Here is an 11054-nt window from a genome sequence, read left to right as displayed (position 1 = left end):
ATAGGTGGGACCGAGCGATTACCGCGTAAATCGAATTCCCGTAAGTCGGGGTATAATTTCGCATATAAATACATACAAATTATTTTTAATTGGGGCCGGAGACTAAAGAAAACAATAAGTTAGAAAAAAATGCTTAATAAAATTTTAGATAATACATATGTATAACAAATTATATTATTAAAATACTAAGCCGAAATTATTTTGATGTAGAAGACTTCATAAAATCTAACAAATTCGTCTGACGGCTCAAAGATTTTTTTCCTCCCGCAAAATTTCCTTGTAGCATGCTAATAATTTTTTTATTTCTCGTTTTGTAGAAGAAATGCGCTCTGCGTTGGAGTCTATATTTTATAAAATTTGTAACCTCTTTTCATTTTTGTATCGAAGCCTTCAATAATGTTAACTTTACATTCCAAAGATAAAGTTTTTCTTTTCTTGTTTGATGTAGAAGAATCAGTTCTACTTCATTTGGATGACATAGTAGAGTCTCTCAAGTCTCCGTAGATATAACAAACACAAAATAGATTGTAGTTATGCGTCGATTCCGCGCGACACGTCCGAACATATAAGCAGAACAGTGGTGTGGGGGAAGTGAGTAATCAAAAGTTGCGTGGAGCTCAAACAAAAGACGAATCGACGAGATTTAAAAATCGCGTAACTCCGGGTTCGCGTAAGTCGAGGTATTACTGTATTGTGTTATTGTACTGATTGTTTTGTATTATGATTAATGTATTTAATAAATTTGTATTTCTTTAGTAATAATGTAATATTTTCAGTATTAAATAGTTTATTATTATTAGTTATTAAAAATTTCAAATTAACTTACATTTAATATGATACAGAAAATAATTTTTTTTGTCTATTAAAATAACTTTAGAATTATAAATTTCCGGAAAAATTATTTTCTATCAATATATCATTACTTCAATAAATGAAATTAGGATAAACTCGTATTTAAATTTTTTTATTTATGAAAAATACATTTTTCATAATAACACATTTTACTTTTTAACACTTGAGAACTATATTAAAGTTATATAGACAACTATTTGACTAATACTTTTAAATTTATCAACGTATAATTTATCTAATACAATAATTTAGCAACTCGATTCCTATATTTATATTATTATTTTGGAAGATGTTTTTAAAAGAAACAAAACCCATTTGGCGTATATTCTAGTAATTGTATACGTAAATGCGTTTAATTACAAATTTGATTGAAGTAAAAGAAGACAAAATAGTGTTTATACCCGATAAACAAAGCATAGTGGAAGAAAATCGATTGTTTTCATCTCATTTCTTTCAAATTATATTAAAATGGTTTAAGTGAAAGGTGTGAAAACAGTAAAAAATAAAAAAAAATAAAAATGTATATATTCTTCGTTCGTATATAATCAAGGCAAAATTTTTTTGTAACTTTCGATGTGGATTATTATAGCATAAATTTTGAATTGAATAAAACAAAACATAGCTTCTTTCCTAATTTTTTGTTAACAGGTGTTAGTTCTTACTGATTACGAGTTCACTAGATATATTTTGCTAGAGGCGCTGTAGTCGGTCTCAGCCAGCCAGGTGTGTGTTTGCTCGTAGACGCTCGTGCCATTTCAATTCTTGGTTACAACTGTATTAAAATAGGTTCGGGATTCTTTCAGTAAAATGGAAGAATATGAAGGCAATATCGGATTTATTGGTTCAGGAAAAATGGCTTATGCATTAGCCAATGGGATATTAAAATCTGGTAAATAAGTTTTGACATTTAAATATGTACAGTGTCTCACAGGGAAGTGATCGTTTCAGATGGTGCATCGCCTGATAAAAAGCGTCTTTAATACAACTGGATAAACAAGCCAATGACAGCCCATTTCATTTTAAACGAATTATATCATTGGTTTGCGTACCTCGCTGTGTTAAAAGTACTGTATTAGGCAGTGGCGTAGCGTGGGTGTCAGCCGCCCGGGGCGGAGGAAAATTTTGCCGCCCCCTTAAATAAAATACGGGGAATCCCTACAAGTCAGTACAGACGGTGTTGTCAGTCGCTACAATGAGCAAGATGTCATTATTATACATTCATTGAAAGAAAGAGGATTCTCCATTTACGTCACAGAATAAGTAATGAAAAATTCCGTGCTCATTTCAGTCGGTCCGAATCGTAGGTGCGACAAAAATATGAAATGAAATGGTTCAAACTTTTACAAGATATTATTATTATTTATTCTGAAAAAATGCCGCCCGGGGCGGGCCGCCCCCACTACGCTACGCCACTGATATTAGGCAACGTGCCCATAATTTCGAAATGATGAATCAAAATTAAAAATACAATGTAACTTTTTATTTAGTTGAATATACTTCAAGGTGTCTCAGGATAAATTTTAATAAAAAATAAAATCTGTTAAAAGAGCACAATTTTGCTTCATAGTGAAATTGGTTCAAGTAAAGTTTCTAGTTGCAAAGTATCAGTTTGCACATTTTTTTTTTTAACTCTTTACCTTGTGGGCACTAAGAAGATCTTTTTAGCAAGCCCATTATGGGTTTGGCCAGGTGGTGAGGGATGGGATCAAATATAGGGGACAGATCACCCCTAAAAAACTTCCCAGGGATTTTTGACTTGTCTGGATTGGTACCTGGTTTCAAAGCAGTTGGTTGCCACCTTAACCACTTAGCTATTCAGCCATTGAATATAAAGCTGAGATTGAAAGTATTAATTGCTTCTAATGTAAATTTTGATAATTTCATAATTTTAGTGTTGTTCTCAAACAACAGGACATCAAACAAGGATTGAAAAATGTGGACATGTCATTCACTGTTACAACCTTGAAAAAAGCAAATAGCATAGCAAAAGTTGTAAATTAAATTAGGACAATAGTCTAGCATATAACTGAAAGATTTAGGCAGAATCTTCTTTGTCTTTGCCTTTTTCCATGTTTATATGGGGTCAGCATATCTTTAATCTGCCTTCTCCACTTCTCTCTATCCAGGGTATCCTTTCTTCTCTATCTCCTCTCCCAAATCCTATGCCAACTTGTCTCTTCATCTCAGCTTTGGTCTTACTCATTTCCTCCGCCCTATTACTTCTAATTTTCCAATCTTCTTTCCAACATAGTTTGCACTTCTTCTCTCCACATGTCCAAACCATCTTAATCTATTTTCCTACATCTTTCTTATAGGACCCATCTTGACTGTTCCTCTTATGTAATCATTCCTAATTCTGTCCTTCATCACATCACACATACATTTCATCATTCTCATCTCCACTGTCTCCATCTTCTTTTCTAGCTCTTGTAATTGCCTATGTCTCAGCACTGTACATTATTGCAGGTCTTACCACAATTTTGTATAAGCTTCCTTTCATTTTGAAGCTTATCCCACAGCACCCCATTCATCTTTCTCCAGTTCAGCCATCCACTCTGAACACTATGCTGGATTTCTACACTCATTCTTCCATCACTTGCTACATATGATCCAAGATACTTAAATTTGGAAGCTGCTGTTAATGTTTCACTCTGGAGTTGTGTATAACTCTCATTCCCACCATCAGATGTCATACATAATGCTCTGGCTCTGGCGAGTTTCATGCCTTTCTCTTCCAGTGCTTTTTTTCCATTCCACCAGCTTTTTTTTCTACCTTATCTTGAGATATTTTGCACAACACAATGTTGTCTGCAAACAGCATACTCTATGGTGCCTTACTCTTCACATTTTCCATTAATATATCCATCATCAAATCAAACAGAAACAGGCTAAGGGCTGAGCCCTGGTACAGTCTAACTCTCACACTGAATCCTTCTGACATACCTACACTACTCTTTGAGTCATTGTTTCCTTATACATGTCCTTTACAAGTCTTACATACTTTTCTGGTATTCTCTTCACTCTCGTACATCTCCATACCTCGTGTCTAGGCATCTTATAGCATGTTTTCTCCAGGTCTATGAATAAAATGTGCAGTTCTGCCTGCATCTCTCTGTGCCTTTCCATCAGTTGCTTTACAGCAAAGATCACATCTGTTATTCCTCTTCCCAGCATGAAACCAAACTGTTCCTCACCTATAGCTGCCTCTTGCCATAACCCTCCTTCCACAATTCTCTCCCAGAGCTTCATTGAGTGCAATATCAGTTTAATTCCTCTAATTTCCATATTCTTGCATATCTCCTTTTCCTATATAAATTGGCACCAAAATATGTTTCCTCCACTCATCTGCTATCTTCTCTTGCTATCACTCCTTTTTCATAAGATCCCACACAATATCAACACTCTCTTTGCCCAAACATCTCCATACCTCAGCTGGAATCTGATCATTTTCTATTGCTTTTCCATTCTTCATTTTTCTGAGTCCCCATTCCATCTCCTTTCTTATATCTGCTGTCACTCTTTCATTTCCTCCCCATCATAACATAGTACTCTTGGATTTTCCTCATTTGGTAGCTTTCTAAAATAATTATTTTTCCTATATCTTCTCTTGGTCTTGCAACACTTTACCATTCCTATCTTTTATTTATTTTATTGATGTGAAATTGTTTAATGCCTTGTCCCTCACTTTTGCAGTTATCAGCTACCTATCTCCATCTTTTCTTTCCAGTTTATATAAACCTTATGCCATTGCCATAGTTTTTTTGCCTGACACTTTATATGTTTCTTTATCTTCACTGTTACCTGACATTTCCCATCTTTTCTTCATTTCCTTTTTTCTTTTATTACAACTTGCACCTCCTCATTCTATTACTAAGCCTCTTTTCCATAGGGTGGCTCTTTTCCTGATATTTTTCCCAATACTTCCTCTCTAGCTTTCCTTATAATATGACTATTAAACTCTCACCATTCCTGCACATTTTCCAGTAACTTTATTCTTCCAAGCACCTTTTTCCATAAACACACTATTCAGGCCCACTCTTTCAATTTTTACCATTTTATCCTTTGTTCTTTTTTCTGGGTATCTCTGGATCTTTTTGTCAACTATTATCAATGCTCTGCAGCTACACTATGTCTATTAATCACCTAGAAATTCCTCATTTCCTTCAGATGTTTCCTGCAATACATAAAGTAGTTAATCTGGCTTTCTTATCCCTACTCTTGTGTGTTATAAGCTGATTCTCTCTTTCTCTCTTTTTTTTTTTTTTTTTTTAAGTGAGTGTTGACTATTGCCAGGTTACACACTACTGCTTATTACACTATTCTATCTCCCTCTATTTCTCTCATCTATACTCCATCCACTATGCACTCTTCTTTCCTCTCTTTCACATCTTCCCACATCCATTTAAATCACCCCAATGATCAGCCTCTTGTTCTCTGGTATTTCCATTACTATTTTATCTAATTGCACTCAGAAGATATTTTTTACTTCTTTCCCACATCCTGTTTGGGGAGTATACACACATACTATTAAAACTTTCTCCTAACTCTAGCTTAACACTCATAATCCTGTCACTACTGACTACCTCACAAACATCATTTTTCAACTCCTTGTGAACTATAATACCTACTTCATTACTTCCTTTTTCATCTGCTCCTCCAGAGAAAAGTTAATAGCTGTCCCCTAGCTTCCTTGCTTTACTTCCTTTTCACCTAGTTTTCTGTAGGCATAAGGTCCTCAGCTTTCTTCATGGCATCAAGTCCACTAACTCTGCTCTTTCCAGTCATTGTCCCAATGTTTAACATTCCCATTCTAACATTAACACACTTTTCTTTTCCTTTTGTTGGATTTACTTCTTTAGCCAAACCTCTCCTTGGTTCAGTAGCCCAAGTTCATTTCTCACTGCTTTTGCACAATGTGACTGTGCATTGCTTGTCAGGTATGTCCTAACTCTTGTATATTCTCTCTTATCCATTATTCCATTTTGTTCTGGCATATAAGTTTTATGGTTGGATGCCGTTCCTGACACCAACCCTCATCATTTAATGGGCTTCCAAGCACTGTTTCCTTAAACTCTCTATTCAGGTCTCCCTTTTTCATTTTATCCTTTGTCCTTTTATTTTCTTATTCTTTCTTGTTCTTTGTTTTATCTTAGTAATTTTCATTATTGGATTATATTAACGATCAATCGTTGAGGGGGTGTTGGAATCAACGATCGAAATTATTATCAAATGTTATACAACATTGTTACATACTACACATTATGTCGTGATGTTTTGTAAATGTTCTTCCGTTACGTAATAAAAGGTTGGTGGTGCTGTTGACCCCTTGTTTCACACACCACTTTTTCAGCGCTGATCTTCCATGAGTCAAGACAGTGTAATCTTTGAGTATTCTATGTTTTTTTGTTATATAACCAGTTATGCAAGTCTAACTAGTTTTTACTAATCTCTCTGACAAGCAACATCTAGTTGAACACAGACAACAAAAGAGAAAAATGTTTTGTACATATAAGTTATATTACAAACTATTTTGCATGTTTTATGATACATGTAAACAGGTTTTTAGAAGAGGAGCTAGGGATTTTTTCCCAGGCCCAGAGAAAACTTAGAAGCCCTTAGTAATTCTAACCCTATAAAATCAACAATATTTTACTAACAGAAAATAACATTTTTAAGACTGTTTTTTATTAATAAAGAAACATTTTATGTATTTCATTTGTTCAAAAACAAAAGATTAAATCAGTCCACTCTACCCAAGTGCAATACAAGCTGTTGATGGCCTTGCATGTAAGAGCAATTATGAAATAAAATTATAGTAAAACCTTGATTTGACAGATAAAGTTTTCAGTCAGTATGTCATATCTGAAAATTAACACCTTATTAATTTTAAAATGCTTTATATATATATATATATATATAAGTTAACAGGTTATTTTTTTCAAATCCAAGAGTCACCACTCAAATTGTATTATCCAAAAAATTTCAATATATAACCAGTTCAGACACTATTTCTAGGATTATCACATCCACAGACTCCAAAAATACTAGCCAATCAATAACTTCATTCTACCCAGATGCATTTCAGAAATTATGATATTTCCCTCCTCAGTGGGCTTTCTTTCATACAAGCTAAACAAGGCAAAAGTACTTTTTCAATACTTTTACACAATTTTTCAATACCAACTGTTTTCTACTAATTTCTATAATAAAATCATTTTTTCCTGTGTTCTTTCCCTTAACCATACATATTATCCACAGTCCTTGCCGTCAGTACCTTCATTCATTATTTTTTACCTCATTCACCAACACTCCTACTCCAACCCCAGATGTCTGTGGATGTGATAATTCCTAGAAGATAAGTGTCTGTATTGGATGATTACATATTGAAATTAAAAAAAAAAAAAAGGAAAAATGGAATAGAAGCAGAAGGATAAATCATATCCAAAAATGTTTGTTTATTTATTTTAATTTAGATTGTATACTTGTTTATTAGTCTCAGAACTATGGTGAGTGCATATGCAAGAGGCTGTGAGTCACTGCTACATATAGAAAACTTTTCTGTGAAATTAAACTTCTCATGCATACTTAATTTTAATTATACAAGTGTATCTACACAAGTAAATGCAGATAAACTAACTAATTTGTCAATTTTTTAATGTGTTTGGGAAAGCTACTTTATTACATAAGACTTTTGGCTTTAACGGACATCCCTCCTTACCCGAATTAGTCTGTTAAATCAAGGTTTTACTATATGTTGTTTGAGAAAAATTTTAATTTTATATGTAAATTTTGAAATTAATTAAAAACAAAGTAATAAAATTTCAATTGATTATTATTTTTTAAATATCTGAAAATTGAAATAAAATTATAAAACCCTATATTTCATATTGGATTTATTGTTTAATAAATGTTCAAAAGCCTTTAAAATTCAGCAATATGCTTATTTAATAAATAAATAAATTATTTATGATTGGAATGCATATGTATTCCAATCATAATGTTAATGCACCTGAAAATGAGTTTTAAAAAAAACCATTTGTCAAAACATTGTATTTTTATTTTAAGACAGCAGATTATGACTTTGTTAATCTATTAAAATACAAAATAAGAGATTAACTCATTTGTCATAGTCTGTTCCAGTTATGACAACCCATAACCTGTGAAGTATTCTAATTTGTGGTCCCAGGGCTTTGAAAATGTAATTTTATTTATCAGGTTTTTACCTTGTGTCATTATGCAATCTAATCCTTGATGAAGAACATTTAAATTAAAGCAGTGAAAAGAATAAACTATATATTACCAGTTTACTTAGTATTGGTTTAACCTTGAGTAAAAACCAAGGTAAAAATCTCTCAACAACAACTCATACTGATGGATATCTTAAAATTGTAGTTTAAGTGTTTTATTTATTTATTTTTTTTTGTAAATGTTGAAACTTATGTTGATAATGAGAGGAACCTAGTCTTGAAAAACATTTTATATTACATTCCAGACACCTTGAACTATCAGTATATCATTACTTATTTTTTCTAAATAACTATTAACAATAATAATAATAATGATGATAATAATAAACTAAATAATCTTATGAAATGACATGAAACTCTAAAATTTAATATTTAATTTTAAAAAATTTGTTTAACATGTGTTAAAGTTTTTTGCAGGTTTAATACAAAGTGAAAATATTTGGGCTAGTGCACCAACTATGAATAATTTACAGAAATTTCAGGTTTGTCAAATTTTCATATCCAGTATTTTAACTATTTATAATTTTTCTAAATGAAGACAAAAAATTTTAAACTTAAATATTAAAACAAGTTGAAAGATTTATTTGAAATTCTAATTCACTATGTATTTTTTCTTTATAACTGCAGTGAAGTGTTGAAAATCTGGACTAACTTGGACTGGACCCCATCCAGATTTTCAAATATACATGTAAATTAGTATCCATTTTTTGATAACAAACATCAACAATAAAATATTTAATGCAAATATACTTTTTTACACATACATAGTAAATGATTACAATGAAAGGGTTATCATACATGAAATTTTTAATGCCTTATATATCTCCTAAAATGTACAATAAAGTCAATTGAATTCTTGCCTATTACTCCTTTCTTGGTTAATAATAATTATTTTGATTAAACAAATATCAAGCAATGGGATCGGTTATTGTATATTTAAAAAACAATAATCTTTAAAAAATTGTAAAATTTCTTAAAAATAAACGAGTTTCTAAAATTAACTCTTTTCTATCCGACTTCGAAAGAGCTAAGAACTGAGATGGACACCGTGGAAATTAATAAATACTTCTTACTTTATTATTCACCATCCATGCGTTATCATTCAAAATATCCAAATGCATTTCGCAAATTTCTTTGCCTCTTCAGTGGATATTACACCTTTACAACAGTGTTAATCCTTTACAACAGTGTACACCTTTACAACAGTGTAACAGTGTACTGGGAAAATTTGATAGAATATAAATGTAACACTGTTGTAAAGGTGTAATATCCACTGAAGAGGCAAAGAAATTTGCGAAATGCATTTGGATATTTTGAATGATAACGCATGGATGGTGAATAATAAAGTAAGAAGTATTTATTAATTTCCACGGTGTCCATCTCAGTTCTTAGCTCTTTCGAAGTCGGATAGAAAAGAGTTAATTTTAGAAACTCGTTTATTTTTAAGAAATTTTACAATTTTTTAAAGATTATTGTTTTTTAATTATTTTGAATCTCTTATTTATGTGACCAGAGACTCAAAACATGAATTATTAACCAAGAAAGGAGTAATAGGCAAGAATTCAATTGACTTTATTGTGATAAATAAACCAAAAAGAAGAATCATAGTTTAAAGATTTCAAATAAATATCCCATATAGAGTTTTTTAAAACTTAATTTGTATTTTTACAAATTTGCATGTAATCATAGAATTTATTTTACATCATTAAAATTATAGAAGTTTGATCTAATTCTATATAATATAGTAGCTGTATATTATTTCTTGTTATACTGCTCATTCAGATATATCACACTTTTTGTCTTCCAAATATAAAACACTTTAGCCAATAATTAAAAATAAAAAAATCAATTACCATTAAATTTCTGTTGGCAAATAAATATTATTTTTTTCCAATCTGACACAAACCACCATTGTATGAAATATTGTGGCTTACTGCCTTAGTATTAGTGACGGTTTATTAAATTCCTTTGAGATGCGGTCTTAGAAGAATGGAAAGAATTAGTTAGATAGATAGAATAGATTGAGGAGATTATGAGTAGATTTGGAATAGAAAGAAACTTGATGGTCAGCATCCAGAGAAGAAAAACAGCATATGCTGGGCATACAATAAGTGGATCCTCAGGGGAACTGATGAAAATTGCAGTTCAAGGAATGGTGGGGGTAGACAGAGAAATGGAAGATCTAGGCTAACATTTTAGGACATCAAAAAATGGACTAGTTGAAACTTGAGAAAAGCCTACAACCGTGAGGAATGGAGAAGAACTGTCCATCAACTGCAACCCTCTGTAAAGAGGGTACCATGTGAATGAATGAATGAATGAGTGTTTACTTATGATGATTCACAGATGTGCTGTAATACGTTAAATTTTCAAACAACATTTATGCGATTCTGAGTAAAAATGTTTGTGCTGTTTAATGCCATTTTGAGTTTTGAAAATTGATTTTTCAAGATGAGTCAGTCTAGATCAGTGATTCTCAAACTTTTTCGATCCACCGCCCCCTTTGTCCGTAAAGTTATACCCAACGCCCCCTAACTCATTTTCTCTTGTGTGAGAAAGAATCTCACACTTTGTGCCTTTACCATACATTGTTCTCAACATCTGGAAACCATTAAATGCAATGTTTCCTCTTATCCGTTTAACAGAGGAAAGGGAACGGCTGTCAGTGACCCCAACTTTTGCCTTTGGTCACCGTTCAGTACCCTGCCTCCAGCGCCCCCCTAGATTTACTCACTGCCCACAAGGGGGCGTTATCGCCCACTTTGAGAAACGCTGGTCTAGATATTCAAGGCTCAAGTGAATGAATTCAAAAATTTGTTAACTCATGACAATGATATTTGTTCAGCTTATTTGCCAAACTTCATTTAGTATTAATTAAATGTGATGGAGTTAAATCATTTACAAAATGTGCCCATTGAGAGAAGTGTAAGAAAAATGCATCTTCTCATTTATCTT

At 32.1% G+C, this 11054-nt stretch overlaps 1 protein-coding gene across 2 annotated transcripts in view; it reads left to right on the top strand.

The window, feature by feature from the left end:
* Nucleotides 1-1569: 1569 nt before the first annotated feature.
* The window catches only part of LOC136988181 (pyrroline-5-carboxylate reductase 3-like), a 30250-nt gene continuing 20765 nt past the window's right edge, over nucleotides 1570-11054 (top strand). The window contains exons 1-2 of one of the 2 annotated variants that reach the window (XM_067286011.1): nucleotides 1570-1741; nucleotides 8517-8581. In XM_067286011.1, the coding sequence (XP_067142112.1) occupies nucleotides 1660-1741; nucleotides 8517-8581 (147 nt within the window). In that variant the 5' untranslated portion in view covers nucleotides 1570-1659. Of the gene's footprint in view, nucleotides 1742-8506; nucleotides 8582-11054 lie in introns of both variants that reach the window. The other variant, XM_067286010.1, reaches the window with a different exon arrangement.

This window comes from Centruroides vittatus, unplaced genomic scaffold (assembly GCF_030686945.1).
Source record: "Centruroides vittatus isolate TY-2023 unplaced genomic scaffold, ASM3068694v2 scaffold_324, whole genome shotgun sequence".
Lineage (NCBI taxonomy): Eukaryota > Metazoa > Arthropoda > Arachnida > Scorpiones > Buthidae > Centruroides > Centruroides vittatus.
This window is presented reverse-complemented; position numbering and strand designations above follow the sequence as displayed.